The following is a 16,951-nucleotide window of genomic DNA, read 5'->3' as shown; positions in this document are numbered from 1 at the left end:
GGAACTTCTTGTGCATCAGTTTCTGCCTGTTGCCTCTTGTGCTGTTGCTTGGCACCACTGGGCAGAGCCTGGCTCCATCCTCTGACACCCTCCTTTCAGATACTGATAGACATTGATGAGGTCCCCTCTCAGTCATTTCTTCTCAAAGCTGAACAGGCCCAACTCCCTCAGCCTTTGCTTATAAGAGAGATTCTTCATCTCTGTAATCTTCTTAACCCTCCACTGGACCTGCTTCAGGAGCTCCATGTCTCACTTGTGCTGAGGAGCTGAGAGCTGGAGATAACACTGCAGGTGTGGTCACTCAGATGCAGCTTTCTCCTGTCTTGCCTCACCTGCTAAAATTCCTCAGTCCATTTGAAATAGTTGTCATTTACCTGATATTTCATGTCTGCTTTTGGACAAGAGCTTAAGGCTGAGATTTTGATGTGTTTAACATGCTTTAGGTGGTTGAAAGGTTCCTGCTTCTATGCTGAGACTTCATGTGTTGTCCACTGTGAGCTACTTCCACGGGTAATTAAAAAGTTGCTCAGGAAACAATGTTTCCTATTCAGAGAAAACTCTCATAGAATTGGTAGTTGTTGCCTTTCGTCTGATTTCAAGAACTAAACAGTCAGCAGGGAAAAAAAATATACCATGTTGGTTCAGGCTTCAGACAATCTTTTTGGAGTCATGAGGGAACTGTGGGCTGTAGCACAATTTTGATAAATGTTTGGTTACTGTGGTTAGAATATGATGCCTAATTTCCCTGTCCAAGCCTCAGGATGGACCTTAATCTTACACTCCACTTCTGCAGATGGGGAGACAGTGTCTTCCTCCATAATGTGACATTTATGCATAATTAGCTTAAAGTATTTTTTTTTGGCTGCCATATTGTGTCATAGCAGAAACCAATGGCTAGTCTTTTATTATTGCTCCTTGATTTTTCCAGGCATTGCTGCATCCCAGCCTTTTCTATTAATTTGTTCAATCTGTTTCAAATTAATTTTCACCAGATGTACTAGTTTAAAAAGTATTTTTTAAAGGTTGAATCTTAATTTCCTGCCCATAATTCCAATCTTCTAAGGTCCCTTCTGTATTATTTCTTTTTCCTCTTTTGTGTTTGGAGTAGAATATTTCCTATTTTGGTATCATTTGCAGGCTCCTTTAACTTGATACTTATTCTTTCTTCCAGATCATTAATGAAGTTATTTAATTGAACTGGATCTAATGCTGATCCCTGTAATACCTACTAGCTATCTCTACCCCCTGCAGCTTGACTTGCTGCCATTTCTCATTATCTTTTGTTTATGGTCCTTCAGCTGACTTTTTTGATCTGTGTTTGCTGGTAACCCAGCCAATTTGAATAAGATTTTGAGTAGGATTTTATGGCAATAATAATGCACCTTCTGTTCAAAGACTCTGTATATGTAGAAACAGATTAAACATTAAGCCTCAGTACATTGTGGCAGCATAATAGTAGTACACCCACTTGTAGAAGGGAAGAAGTCATTTTGTCAAGTTCTGTAGAAGATACAGAGTTAGGACAAGTATCTAGACACCTCAGTTATAGTCACATTGATTATTGCAAGGTGTTAATTTATGACTTCAAAGTTTTGGAAGAAGGAACGGTAACAGTTGCTTCTTAATCATTGAGTCTTTTTATGGTCAAATCAAATGCTTCTTCAGTGTATTTTTTCAATAATAGTTTCTGTAAATGCTTTCCTACTCCCCAGGTGCAGGTAGAAGTTTTCAGTGGGATTGCTTGTCTTCAATTCTGTGGGATCAGAATTGGGATCCAGAGACTCAAGCATGTTTTTAAAGACCTCCTATTTCGCTCCCCAGGCAGTGTTTCTGAAAATATAGTTTCTGTTCCAGTCTCACTCTAGCTCACTCATACATCATTGCACTAACACTCAGTTAGTTTGCACTTTGTTGTACCCCTTATTTTCTTCAAGTCCTAATTAGCAAATGCCCTGTGGAATTTCTCTTCCTTATGCTTTCTATTCTTTGTGGTCACATTAAGTGTAACATTTTTGAGGTTTGAGGTGTGTAGTTGGGCAGTTTAGTATGGTAACTGAAGGTGATTATGCTTGATAATGTGCCTCTCCCTAGCACTTTGGGCAGTCACATGTTTAATTGAGAACAAGCTGGTTCAGCATTGAGGTTATCTCTGCTTTTTCAAATTGAAAGGGGAACTTCTAGGACTAGGAAACTTTCATTCTCACTTGCAGACTGCCAAAGCAAGCACCATATTCCATTACCAAAAAGCTGTAACTTCAGTGTCTTCTCTGGTTCATGTGGTTTTGTTGAGAGTTTTGTTCTTCTTTTTCCCCCTTAACCTTTCCACTATCACATACTTCCTCAAACAAAACTGTAACAATTCTGTTTAAAGCTTTGAAAATTTTTGGATTGCTCTTCCTAGTGATGTTAGCTTTAGTCTAGGCAGGCTTCAACAACTCGAAGACCATGTGGGTACCCAATCAGAACTGCTTCAGATGCTTCTGTAATGGAAGTAGAAAAGAAGAGAAAACTGTTGGCTTTTATCAGTGCATGGTGCCCCTTCTGACATCAGGCTGTTGTGCTGTAATGTTGCCTTTTCTGTGTCTGCCAGCAGAGCTCTGAGTTTAAACAATGGTCAGCAAATCCCTCTTCTAAAGCTGGATTAACTGTACTTTTTCCTTCAGTGGAAACTGCTATTTGGGTAAGAGAGGAATCCAAAATTTTCATTTTCCCTCAAGACAGGCAAGCAAATAAAGCCGAGCTTCTTTGCTGTAGGAATTCAGGGAAGTGCTGGATAAAGAAGGAAAATGTATCATCTGAACTATGTTCAAGACCATCTGACATCCCTGCATATGCCCTCATCAAGATGTCTATGTGATGGGAATGCAAAAGAGAGCCTGGCCTGGAAGTGCAGAAAGAAGGATAATTGTTATCTGACAAAGATCTTCTAGCAATAGGTGGACAAGGTGTTAAGAAGGCTATTAAAGGCTATGCTACAGAATTCACTAATTTTAACCACAAGTAAACAATCAGATGCTCATGAGTTCTTAAAATACAGAAGAGAGAAATTCAGTGCATCTGTTGAAGCCAGGGCAAAATATTCTGATGCTTATTCCAGATTTGTTCAAAAATGCATCTGGGGATACCCTTCCATGCTTTACTCTGTGGTAAAAAAAAATGTACAGCCTTATACCCATCACTCTTAGGACTTTAGTTCTCTCTTTCACCTTTAAGGCCATTGATCATATTCCATTTCATTTACACAGTCCTGGATTTCTTTTTTCCTCTTTGTCACTCTAAGTGTCAAATGTGTTTCGTATCTTCACCCTTGTTCAACATCCATTTATACCTTCTATCCTCACAACATTTTTCTGTGGTAGAGTAAGAATTATAAAATATGGTATTGTCATATTTTTGGTTGTATCTCTTGTATTAATGTGGTTTGCAGAAAGATCTTTGCCTGCCATTGAAGGTCTTCTGTAGGCCAGAATTAGATGCTTGTCCATGGAGGGGGAGAAACCTGGATCTGGATGTTACTCAGTGCTGGACCAAGAGAATGATTGTTCTTTCCAGAGGCTTCTGAGTCTGAGCTGAGCAGTCTGTAAATAATGCCAAAAGTGTTTGTAGTTCTGGCTTTTCTAAAGCTATTGCTGCTGTTTTCCTTGCAGCATAGAAGCACTTAAGGGATACTTAGCCATGGTTTTACCTGTGCTATCTGATGCTACAGGTACATGAGTTGGAGGGTGGTGCAAACAAACTGATGGCTGTGAACTTCCTACTGCTGATTTTAAAAATAGCAGTAAGAGGTTGTGTGTTAGGATCAGAAGGAAAAGATACAATCAAAAGGGTAGGGTGGAGTGGGAGTCTCTTTTATGTAGATGTTTCTTGATACCCGGATAAAAGAAAATTTGGAAAGGCAGCATGGCATTGACCATTAAAGCCATATTCTTTTGCAGTTGTTCATTGAGAAAACTTCATCCATATGTGAATATGATAAAATTCTGATAGTGCTAGAATGCTACTAGAGACTGACAGGAATGTGTTGATCTCAACAAAAGACCCTTTTTACAGTGAGAACAATCATGCCACCTCCCCAGAGACATGACAGAGTCCTCATCACTGGAGGTTCTCAGGATGCAGCTGTACAGGGTGCTGGATAGTCTCATCCAGGCTCCATTCTCCACAAAAGGTTGGGCCAGGTGATCTTTTGAGGTTCCTTCCAAACTGGTCTGTTGCATGATTCCATGTTGTATCAACAGCCTGTCAAAGGTTGAGTTGCTGCAAAATAGTGTTAAGAGCTGCTATGTGTTGTTATTTTTATTGAAGAGGGAACAGGTTAGAATCTTTCTTTTTGGAATAAAGCATGCCATCAGGACTTAAACAAAACAGTATTTTCACTCTCCAGTAGAAATCTACTGTTTCTGTCAAAGCAACAGCTACAGACCCCAGTTTGGTAATTTTCCTGTTTACCTAAGTTTTCTTTATAATGTCAATATTTTTATCAATCTATGGCAAATAAAAGGTTGCTCTGTAATAGCTCTGAGGGTTGCAAAGCAAACTGGAGCTGTGTATATTATTAGGTTTTGTGTTATGGGGCTGTATTGTTTGGCCTTATGAAGAGTTGTTGGGAGCTGAGGGAAGCAGAACAACCTACTGTTTAAGCAACCCTGCCCTTGCTTGCCCCCTTCCCCCCCAAAAAAAAGATAAGCAGAAATGCAGAAATAACAGGATGTTAATTGACTTCTGCTTTGCCAACTTGAGACATAAAACTACATAGATCCTAACTATTGTTTTAAGAGGGGTGAACTGACCCTTCCTTAGGAGACATTTCATTTATCAGATAAAAATGAAGATGTGGAGGATATTTGGAAGCAGTCTGAAGAAACTGAGCATGCCATGCTAAATTGAAGGTGATGGCAGATGTTAAGTATGAGGCCTGTGTTTAGACTGACTTCCTGTTTTTAAAATCTGGAGGTTGTTTGTATACTTTGCTAGAAAACTGTTTGGTTACTGGATCCTGCTGCTATGCATCAGGAGGGAGCCAAACTGCAGACAGCAAAGATAATTTTTTAGTTGTTTGTACCCATGGGCAAATGAGAGTTGGAAGTTTTTTTGTGGTCACATGAGGGATCAGGAGAGGCCATGAAAATTGAGTGATATCAGCTCAGCATGTGGCAGTATCTCTGTTTAGCTTTTTTGTGTTGTTTTGTGTATATTGCATTGCTAAAATATGTCAGGGTTTTTCCTCCTACATAAGTGAAAATATTTTTAAATACAGAGTAAATAAAATGTCCAAGCCTGCAAAGTGATGTAAAGTTTCAGGAAAAATATTTGTCATTACTAAGCCCAGAGGTGCCTCTCGTTGTTCCTGCTCCAGAATAATGTGTACAAGTGCAATTAGATATGTCCCCTTTGATTGTTGGTCCAGTTGCCTGAGCAGCAAATGCTGATTTCCATCCTGTTCCTGGCCCACTGACTAACTGGGATTGAAACGTGACACTGGAGCTTTGTGTGTGTGTTTGGTCAGCCTTCTGTCTCAGGCTCCCAGTGTTTAATGAGAGTTTGAGCTAAGGGAGTAGATCTCCTGCTAAGGCTTCTCACGCCAAGTGCACCATTTCCGCTTGGAGTTGGAAAAAACATGCTTCTCATCTTTATCCTTCCTGACCCTCTGCTGTTACAGATACAGTTACAGGGTAGTGTCACTGGAGCTCTGAGCACTGGGAAATATTCATGAGACACCAAAGGTGAAATACTATCCACTGTGAAATCATTGAGAAAATTCCTGCTGCCTTCAGGTGCGCCAGCTTTCATTCACCTTGTTCTTTTGGCTGGGAAAGAATCCCATCCAGCATTTGCTTCTGAAACTGTTCATAGGCCGAAATCAGTGTGCTTTCCCAGCAGTCATATGCATTACTTGACAAGTGCAAAACCAGGGTAGATCATGATTTATAAATGACTAGAAGGCTAGTTCTCCTAAAGATCACGAATCACAAACCATTAGATCTGCACTGGTTGTAATTAGAAATAGGTGAGCAAAGTATGCTTACATAATGGCTCTACAGACACCAGCTAGTGCATATGAGGGAGTGTTGGTATCTGGGTCACGGCGTGTCCTTCAGCTTCCAGCAGTTTCAGTAGCATGGTAAAATCACAGAGCAGAGATGATCGAACATAGCAGCTTTAATGAGGTGAGAAGAACAGATTTAGTATGTGTGTGCTTGTATGTAACCTAATATTAGTAACAGCTTTGAAGAGCGCTGTGTGTTTGACAATACAGCAGATGAAGTTACAGTTTGCAGGCTGGGACAGCTGCACTAATTCTTTCCTTGCTGTTGCAGTGCTGTACTGCCATGCTGTTCATGGGGAGGGCCAGAAAAGCTGGTGAAAGGATTGAAGAACAAGTCCTCAGAGGAGGGGCTGAAGGAGCTAGGGTTGTTTAGCCTGGAGAAAAGGAAGCTCAGGGAGACCCTATCACAACTCCTGAAAGAAGGTTGTAGGGAGGTAGGTGTCTTTTCTCCCCGGTACAAAGTGACAGGATGAGCAGAAATAGTCTCAAGCTGTGTCAGAGGAAGTTTAGATTGGATATTATGGAAAATTTCTTCACCAAAAGGGTTGTCAACAGTGGAGGACAGGATACCCAGGGAATGATAGAGTCTCCATTCCTGGAGGTATTTAAAAGGCATGTGGATGTGACACTTAGAGAAGCAGTTTAATGGTGGACCTGGCAGTGTTGGGTTCACGGTTGGACTTGGTGACCGTAGAGATCTTTTCACCCCAAATGATAGTGGTCTTGTGTACTCCAACTGAAAGGGGTATTAGAGTTTAAAGTAACTGGGGTGAGCGTTTTGGGGTGCTTTTGTGGATAACGGTAGAAAATTGCTTTGGAAAAGGTAGTTTAAACAGAAGCTACTTTGGCTACAATGTACAACTAGTTCTGTCTTTTTAAAAGGTTGTAGCACCTACAACAGCAGAAGATGGTTTGTTCTGAATTTTCTGTGTTGTCCATTTGAACAAACCTGTTTGATTTTTGTGGTTCTTCTGAATTTCCGTTAGTTTATTTCTACTAGTCTGAAATGTTGCATAGCTGATAAATTGCTTTTCCTTAGGAACGTCTGTTGCTTTTTTTGCCTTCTGGCTACATTACCACTTGCCGTCCTTTTAAGCCAGCCCTTGTCCTGGCCATACCTGGTAAGTCCTCCGAAGATCTGATTGCCCTGGCCTCTTGCATTCCTTATTCACCTCCTGTTCTGTCAGCCTTTGTCCCTCATTACACCAGATGATGGTTGCTTTTCTGTTGTATGCAGTAATACCTTGAGATGTGTGTTTTGTACTAAACCTTTCAAGGGTAACTTGTAGTGGACATGAGTGAAAAAATAAAAGGTTTTCACATCCATGACAGACTGAATAGAAATCCTGCAACCAATTTTTTTCAGCTTGGAAAATAGTTTGTATTAAGGCCTTGCAACCTGCAGTGTAGCATTTGCAAGCAGGCGGCTGAGGCCAGCAGAAATCTCTTCACCCAGTTTTGTGCCGAAGAAACATAATGTAATCCTTTTTCAAGGAAGTGCATTCTCTCTGAAGTTAAATCTTTGCTCTACTGGCACAAGTGGATGTCTTCACTGGAGGGAACACTGCTGTTGAAAGAGTTGCAGAAATATTCTGTCAATTTTGCAGATATTCCTTTTCTCAATTAGAATGGAAAATAATGAAAGTATGAGGCTTGTTTTTTCTTTTTCTTAATGGGTACAGGTTATGGTTAATCACAGGTACACTAGATGTATGAGTGAGATCAATGAAATCAAAAAGGCTGAAAATAGTTCAATGTGTATGTAATTAATTACCACTTGGGGCAGGTATTTCTCTGTAGTTCTTTCCTAATGATCTGTTGTTTAATCTAAGAGCTTTAGGTTTGTTTGAATTGCAGAAAGAAGGAACTATGCAAAAAAATCCAACCAGACTAGCTTGAGGGAGTTGATGATTGATAATCATTTGTTTAACAGTGATATTGATTATATAGATTGTCTAGATAATGTCAGACAGAAGTTCAGGCATCACCTTTTCCTTTTGGGGGTGGGAGGTGTTACAGCCTGTTCTTTCTCAAGGTAGAGATTTTCTTAAGAGGAAGTGTGCGTTAATATCTTAAATAGTTGCATTTGCACAGGGGTCAGAGTCAAGAGTTGTGTTAGAGTATTGTTCTGAAGGTGGGAAAGGAGGGCTGGGAGGTCTTTAGGCTAACTTTAAGGCTGGAAAAAATATTATTACCAGGTTGTACGTTATCATTTGGACTGTATTTTCTTTTGGTCAGTTTGTAAAGCTGAAAATCCTCTTGCTCTTAAAAATGTCAGTTATGTACAGCCTAGTGTAACAGTTTAATGTTTACAGGTAAATAATAAAAGATATTTTTTCCACTCTCACTGGAGTCTGAAATGCCTAAAATAGTGACATGCAAAAGGTTTGCATCTAAAAAGCTTAGGGTTTGGAGAAGACCCTTCAAATAGCAAGGATTCTACTTCTGAGAGTTTTTCCTTGTATTGTGATGTCAGAACTAAGTGAAGAACAGCAGCAGCGCTGTGGCCTAGGAGAGGACTGACTTTGTGAAATAAAAGGGATGTTCTGATACCTGGCATTCCTTGAATGTTTGTGATTAGTGCTGAGTTATTTTTCAGCTGGTTCCCAAGTCTCTTTTTGGCAGATTGCACTTTGCTGTTGCCTTCAAAGCGCCCCTTTCCAAGAAACTGTGCATAGTAATTGATCTCCAATTTCAGCATGTGAGGAGGGTGAAAATTTTCCTTTGCAGTCAAGGATGTGTTTTTACACAGTAGTGTGTATACACTTTCTGCGTGTACACAGAGGAAAATAGATGTCATTTTGTATTTAATGTTTACTCTAAAATAGATGGATCTCTTCAAAACATTTTTCTTTTACTTTACAGGTGTTACAAGTAGCACTGAGTGCTCCTGTGGGCGTAATCATTTTACCTGTGCTGTCAGTGCTTTTGGTGAATGCACCTGCATCCCTGCTCAGTGGCAATGCGATGGAGACAATGACTGTGGGGACCACAGCGATGAAGATGGCTGCAGTAAGAATACCATCCTTGACTTGTGTTTGGGAAAATAATTATCTTTTTCTCAGTGTTTTACAGGCACATCCTGCCATTTGTGTGACAAATGTTTTTGATTGTAGATGATCTGTACTTTTGACTGACTCGAAGTTGAACAAAGCCATTGTCCAATGATATAAAACACAGTGGAAGCCCAACTCTGGCTTTTTTTGCAGCTGGTTTTAGGTGGTGCTTGGACATGAATATGTTAGAAGGAGAGGAGGGACAGAGAAGAGTACCTCTCATTTTTCTACTCTTGCAAAAACACTATCTCTGCATTAAATGATATGATTTTGCTGTAAATATTAATGGAAAATAAATAGTGTGAAGAGGCGTATTGAGAGTGTCTGCCCTCTTAAGTAACATTCTAGTTTCTGTCCTTGCTGCCCTGTGAAGGGAGGGAAAGGCAAGCGCTGAAATAACATTCTCTGGTCTTGGGATCTGCTGAGAGATGTTACCTTGCAGGTACTGTGTATCTGCATAGTGTTGGCATCTGTGTAGCTGGGCCCAGCTAGGTGAGAACTGATGTGAAATGTCATTTTGAGTGGATGTAGCGATAGAGATGAATAGAGAAAGCCTCTTTCCATGGAGACACAAGTAAGTTTCTTTTTTACCACATCTCTTTGGGTTCCACAGAGCATGCTAGAATTGAAGAGTAGAAAAAAAGGCCTGGTCTCATGAAACTCCTTTCCTAAATGTTGCCCTAGAGCTGAAAATTTAAGGCTCCTGTCAGTAGACATTAGAGAGAAATTAACTTCCTCTGCTGAATCTTCTCTCTAACCTTTCCTGATTTCTGCTGTTGATTACTGTATGGAAAGGAGCTTTCCTAATCTTGTAAGTTTTGTCTTAAAGAATCTCTTCTTCCCTAAATGTGGGAGATGTCAACCCAGCTTCATGAAAATTTTCTTCCTTCTGGATTCTTGCTTCTTAAAATTTGGTGAACATTGAGCAACATGGAAGACCTTGAGTCTTGGGGAGGTGAGGCATATCCAATAGCTATGCTGGTTTTACCGGCTTTTTACTAAGCACAGAAGAAAATTCCTTTTCTTGTGGGTTTTCTTTTGCAGGTAGATGAGGAGATTGGGGGATGGTGATGGGATTGTTTTAACTTTTTTTTTGTGGGCTCAGTAACGATTTAGACAAGAGATACTTCTTGATAAAATTTTCCTGGTAATTCAACAACTTCCAGCACCAAAAATTTCAAGCTAAGCAGGCATGGTAGCACTTGGGGGTGGGAAAGATAAGATCTTCCATAGGAACAAGCAGGAGATGCTAACAAGAGTTGCTTCATACAACATAGGCTTAAACTGTGAATCTCTTTGCCACAAAACATTGATTTTGAAACTTCAAACATTCTCAAACAGCAATATGACAAGTTTATGGATGTAAAATCCACTAAGGGCTGTTAAAGATGAATATGCCACCTCTTGTTTGGGAAGTCTTTGTATTACAAGTAGACACAGATTTTGTGTTTTGAGGAAGAACATTTTTTTTCATGCTGCTTTCTTCCACTCTTCTCTTGGTGTCTTCTGATGCATCACGTGTCTCATTCTGTGGCCTCAGAGAGAGGAACCCTCTTGGTCTTGCACAGTAAGATATACTGTATTAAAGAGACACAATATATTAAGGGGATCTGGCCTGTATCTATTTGAGTAGAAGCTGTGCAAAGTAGGAAACAGTACTGAAGAGTGAGCAATCTGCTGATATTCTCAGGCACTGGAGGTTGGGAAGAATATAAAATAGAGATTGACATATAAGAAACAGAATATAAAGTGATGCGCAGAGAATGTGGGAACTGGATTTGACTTCTGCCTTTTTTAATTTACAGTTTCTAAGAAGGTTGGCTGCTGCAGTTAAGACAACAGAAAAATTTCTATAAATATGTTGGCAGCAAAAGGAGGGCTGAGCAGAGTCTTCCCCTTAGCTGAGTGTAGAGGGTAGCATTGTGTCAGGGAAATAAGGAAAAGACTGTGTTACTTAATGCCTTCTTTGCCTTAGTCTTTAATGCCAAAAGCAGTTGTCCTCAGGATACCCAGTTCCTTGAGCTGGAATGTAGTGACAGAGAGCTGAGTGAAGCCCCCATAATCTAGAAGGAAATAGTGATGTGCTATGCTGATTAGACACCCATAAGTCTATGAGCCCAGAAGGGATGCACCTAAAAGTAATGAGGGTGAAAGAACTTTCCAAACCACTTTGCCATTTAGCAGCAGTCCTGGTTAACTGGAGAAGTTCCAGTTGAATGGAGATGGGCAAATGAAGCACCCACCTCCAAGAAGAGTTAGAAGGATTGTCTAGGGAACTAGAGGCCTGTCAGCCTAACCTCAGTACCAGGGATGGTCATGGAGCAGATCATCCTAGTGCCATCATACAACATGTGCAGAACAACCAGGGATCAGGCCCAGACAACCATGGTTTTACAAAAGGCAGGTCCTGCTTAACCAACCTGATCTTCTATGACAACATGACCCATTTAGTGGATGAGGAAAAGGCTGGGTCGATGGGCTGAGACCAGTTGTGTGAAGTTCTCCGAGGTGAAGTGAAAGATCCTGCCCATGGATCACAACAAACCCAGGCAGCACTGCAGGCTGGAAAGCTGTGCAGCAGAAAAGGATCTAGGGGTGCTGGTCAACAACAGCTGAACATGATCCCGTGCGTGTGTGTGTCCAGGTTGCCAAGAAGACAATGGCATCTTGGCTTGTATCAGCAAGAGTGTGTCCAGCAGGACCAGGGCAGTGATTGTCCCCCTCTGCTTGGCACTGGTGAGGCCACACCTGAAGTGCTGTGTCTGGTTTTGGGCCCTCTCTACAAGGACACGGAGGTGCTGACGTGTGTCCAGAGAAGCACAATTGGGCTGGTGAAGGGCCTAGAAAGCATGTATTGGGAGAAGCAGCTGCGGGAATTGGGGTTTAGCCTGGAGAAAAGGAGGCTAGAGAGACCTCGTTGCCCTCTACAACTACCTGAGAGGAGGCTGTAATGAGATGGGGGTCAGTCTGTCTTCTACCGTGTTTCAAGTGAAAGGATGAGAGCAAATGGCCCTAAGCTGCACCAGGCAGGATTGGACATTAGAAAATGACTTTTCACTGAAAGAGTGGTCAGGCATTGGAATAAGTTGCCCAGGGAGGTGGTGGAGTCATGGTCTCCAGAAGTGTCTAAGAGGTGTCTGGATGTGGCACTTGAGAGTATGGCTTGGGGGTGGTATAGGTTGACTGTTGGACTGGATGGTCTTGAAGGTCTTTTCCAACCTTGATGATTCTGTGATCTTAATCAGAGTATACCTTGCTCCATTTATACAGAGTAGTAAAGTAATTCAAGGGGGAAGGACTAAAATAGAAACTGTCTTGTTAAGTATTGCATCCTGGTAGAATAGATACAAAGAGAACTTTTTCAGCTGACAGCCAGCAGCACTTGAAGTGCAATTTAGAGGAAAGAAGAAAGCAGAAATAAAAGTTAACATTTCTGTAGCATCTTTTGCCCTATTTCTTAAGTGCATGACTTCAGCACACACATTCAAGGTTGCAGTGGAGGAGCCTGAGGAACACTTACTCCTTTAAGCCTGTTATATCTTGCTCTGAGTGGCTGCTCGTTATGAATCCAAGTATGATACTATTCTTAGCTTGTAAGAACTAGATCAGCTCTACAGAGTAGGCTTGTGCTGTTTTGTGTCTGGCTTAGTTATCATAGCACCAAACTTTTTTGCCAGAACAGGTTGCTTGTTAAATCCCTCTCTTCTGCTTGGCTTACAGGAGCCTTTTGAAGGTATACTCATTTGTGGGGTTAAACTTCCATTTTCTCTGCTTGCTGACTGTGCCAAGCATAAACAGGGCAGCAGGAGTGCAAGAGCAGGGGTGGGGCTTGAGCCCCTTGGAGCGGCAACTTGAACTTTAAATTGATTTAAGCTTCTCACAAATCAGCAGTGATGCACACAGTACATGAGAACAGTGGGTTCACTAATTTTTCTTTCCTCCCCTGGCTATTTGTCTGTGACATGCATAAACTTTCCTGGCTGGCATGAAATTTTGAGCTTCTCTGTTTTGAACTTGATGTATCATTTTATTTATTGACTGAAATGATTAAATTTTTTTTACTACAAATGCTGAGCTAAAGATTTGGGTTGTTCTGAAGTCAACCAGCAAGCCTCAGATATACTAAAGGCCTACTTTAAAAATTCCTCAAAAAACTGGGGCTAGTCTTTGTTCTGGAGTGGGCCCAGTTGTTTTTTCTGACTTAGGAACTGCAATCTGCAACCACTTTATATGGAGTCTTCTGAGATGCTAAAGCTATTTAGATTCTTTTCCAGAAACTGTATGGATGTGCAGCTCTGAGTTTTACAGGCTGGAATTATAATATCAAGTAGATGTCTCTGATTGAAAGAGTGAACAGATATGTTTGCAAGGAATCCCACCTTTCCACTGATCTGCTGCAAGCTAGTTTTAGAGTTACTGGATTTTCTTTTTTTCTCCTGTGAATGTCCAAACTTTCCAGAGAAATAAATCTGCAACCATACCTTTTTCAAGTGTACTTTTCTTCAGGGTATCATATGCTCATATGTATACTCTAACCCAATACAATGAGAAGAATGACTTCTGTCTGCTTCTTTGGGAAGAGGAGAGGAAAATGGGAAGATATTGGACTACTGGACTCCTAATAAAGCAAGAGACTGAAACTGGCTGGGGGTTAAGGTGAAAATTACTTTAGCAAGTCAAGATTCAGTCTTGCATCTGTGTCTATACAGTACTGCATATATCCTTGAGTAGTTGATTGGAGTTTGCTAAATTCTGTATTAATGCAATTTTCTAGCCTTGAATTGGTAATCTGTAGTTTTGGTTAAAGAATATCAGCTTGAAATGCAGTGTGTGGTATAAAAAAAAAAAAGAAAGCAAGATACTTGGTAGTGAGTGGAGTTACAACTGTGAAAAACAGGAGCAGACATGGGAAACCCTCCTTTTGAGAGATATTTTCAGTTATGAGGTAAATTCTTAAAATATAGTATATTTTACTTTGTTTGGATTTTTAATATTGTGTAGCACGCTATAAAACACATCACCACTTCTTGAGCTGATTCCACTAAATTTTTCCTCAACTGTCACTGTTTCTGCATACCCCAGACACTTTACATTTGTATCAGTGTCCTTAGAACATCTGCCTCTTCATAGGTATTTTCCATTAGTTTTGGGAGAGCCCTGCCACTGCTTACCTGTCTCAGAAATTGTTCTCCTTGCAGATTTGAAGCCGTGCTGTGATGGAAGCCAATTATTCCGTGGCATGTTTGCTTCCTGCTCTGGATCATGTTTACAAGCCAGAGTGCTGTAGTAATAATAGCAATAAGCAACCTGCCAGCTGTCATGGCAGCTCCATAGACTTTGGCTGCTGTCAGCTCTCTGGCTTGCTGACAGTGTCTGCCTTGGAAGGCCTCGCTGCACACGCACAGGGCAGTTCAGCTGCCTCCCTGCCTTGTGCCAGCAGACACTGCTTTGGCCCGTCCCTAACGAAAGCCGCATGCAAGAGGAGGAATGGTTCTCATTCTGCCCTCCTGCACGCCCTTTGAAGTGCTCATGGTGTGAATGAGTCTTACTTCCTGTGGCAGGGGGGAAAGGACAACTGAGTAAACTTGGCCTGAGGACTGATAAATAGTTCTGTTTCTCATAAGACACACCAAATCTCCCCATAACCATCCTCCCAGAAGTGCTTTCTTGCTTTGAATTTTGGATCTGTATCATACATAATTGACTTGTAAATGTGTTACTTTTTGGGAGGCAGACTTGTTTGCTTACCTCCCTGCACTGTTGTACAAAACCTCTTCATTTGAAGGGACTGAAGAAAAATTTACTTCTTTTACCTTAAAGCTTACTGAAAGTGGTCTGTTCCCATCTCATGGAGAAATTGACAGTTGCTGTTGAGCTACAGCTCATTCAAGCCCAGTAGCAGTCTCTTCCTTGGCAGGCAGGACTGTCACTATAACCTGCTCATCAACCCCAAAAAAAAAATTTAACATGAGGTTAGGATAAAAAAATCTCACAGGTCTTTTATTAAAATTAACAGAAACTTTGAAAGAGTAATATTCCTTCTGTCATTCACTTAATCAGGAGCTCAGATGCAAAGGCTCAGGTGAAGCTTCACTTCTAAACCTCAAGTTTTAAAATCTAGAAACTCTTGTCAAGAGTTCAGTATTCTCTTGAAAATACACCAGTTCCATATCTGCAACTTTGTCATATTATTGGGCCTGGAGTATGTATGTTTCCTTTAAAAGGCACCAGAATTAATGCAATGCCCCCTCAGGCAGAGAGCTTGTGATCAAAGGGCTGTGAAAGATTGGATGCTGATAGTCTTTACTTTTTTTTTTTTTCTTTTTCTTTTTTTTTTCTTTTGACCCACAACATCCTTAAATACAGTTCAGCAGTGCAATAACGTTTTGTTATTCTGGAACTAGATTTTCTAAAATGTTTGTTAGTAAAATGCAATGTCTCCTTTTTCTTCCTGAGAGTGGAATAACCTCCTTTATTTTTGTTCCTGGATTTTTTGCCTGCTGTGCTGCAGATCTCAGCAACAGATCTGTTTGTGGGATTGTGTGTGTTTTTACATTTACACGAATATGAACATAGCTGGGTGTGAGGCTGCACTTATCTAATGTAGGTAGCATGATTTTGTTTTGGTTGTATTTATGTTTAAAATTGACTTCTTATTCTTCACATGAATGAGAGTTTGTCTGATTAAGCAGCCAGTATTGTTCAAGCCTCTCTGTGTTCCAGAGCTCTGAACACCAGTTGCTTGCTGTCCTTGGGTGCAAAGCAACCTGCTCACCACAGGCAACAGGGATAAAGTGTTCAAAGGACAGTGGGACGTGACACAGTCTGTGTTTCACCTTATAAACTTCCCTTTTCCCCCTCCCTCCCCCTTCTCCTTCTGCTTGGCAATAAAAGAGTGTCCTGTGTAATAGGAGTTGGGAAGGGGGGAGGAATAGCAGGCTTACGATAGACCTAGCTTTGCTGAAACATTGGATGATGTCCAGTGTGACCATGCAGAGGGATGAGCTCAGGGAAATGGTTGGAAGTTCAAAGGCCTTTTTGTATTGCTCACTGTCAGTTGACAGATGTGCTCTCTTTAGCTGTTGCTGCCCAGCCTAGTTCTTCCCACTGGCTCCCCTTCCTTGGGTTTGCTCTCCATCCTGCCTCTGGCTCTGCCTGGAGAGGCAAGTTAGTACCTGTCTGTCTGGGTATTTACCTGCTTTCAACTCCATCCTGGGACTTGCCTTTGCTCATCTCTCTTAGGAAAATATTGTTTCTTTGCATGGATATGGAGAGATCAAGCTGGAATTGAGCAGAGAAGGGGGGTTGAGGCTTAGCTGTGTTTACTGTTGGCATAGCCTAATCCTGCTGTGAGCACTGGTGAAATTTTACTACAATCTATGATTGGTCTCTTATCAGGAGAAGTGATGCTTATGAAGGACTTGTAGCTGTTTGAAAAAGTAATAAATATCCTTCATTTTGCAGGTTGAAGAAGGGGGAAAAAGAGGCAGAAATGTCCCAGGGTCATACATCAATATCAAGATAGGATAAGAATATCGGGATTCAGTTTCTAATCTTCTTGATTAGAAGAATTCAGTTTGTCCTCCAGCAAGATGAAGAGTTCTTGTTGCACCTCTGTCAGTGAAAAGAGTTCTTGCTGCTTCATTTGTATTTCATGTACCTACTTCGTGACTATGGCTTTTAAAGTTAGCTATGTGAGTGAAAATAATACACTTAGCAGACTGTATAGCTGCTCCATTATGTCAGAACAAGCCATAGTGGTGGTTGTTTAAATGTCCTAAGTGTGACCTCCTAGCTTTTGAATTTCCTCTTAACTTCAAATTTCCAAACACTTTGGATGTATTTACAA

At 41.0% G+C, this 16,951-nt stretch overlaps 1 protein-coding gene across 4 annotated transcripts in view; it reads left to right on the top strand.

Moving 5' to 3' along the window:
• LRP4 (LDL receptor related protein 4) overlaps positions 1-16,951 on the top strand; it is a 96,147-nt gene that overhangs the window by 44,584 nt on the left and 34,612 nt on the right. For all 4 annotated transcript variants that reach the window (XM_064714206.1, XM_064714205.1, XM_064714204.1 and 1 more), the window contains one exon: positions 8,912-9,058. In XM_064714206.1, coding sequence (XP_064570276.1) covers position 9,058 — 1 coding nt within the window. In that variant the 5' untranslated portion in view covers positions 8,912-9,057. The remainder of the gene's footprint in view (positions 1-8,911; positions 9,059-16,951) is intronic.

Source organism: Zonotrichia leucophrys, chromosome 5 (assembly GCF_028769735.1).
Source record: "Zonotrichia leucophrys gambelii isolate GWCS_2022_RI chromosome 5, RI_Zleu_2.0, whole genome shotgun sequence".
NCBI classification, from domain to species: Eukaryota; Metazoa; Chordata; class Aves; order Passeriformes; family Passerellidae; genus Zonotrichia; species Zonotrichia leucophrys.
The sequence above is the reverse complement of the archived record's forward strand: the minus strand, read 5'-3'. Positions and strand labels throughout refer to the sequence as shown.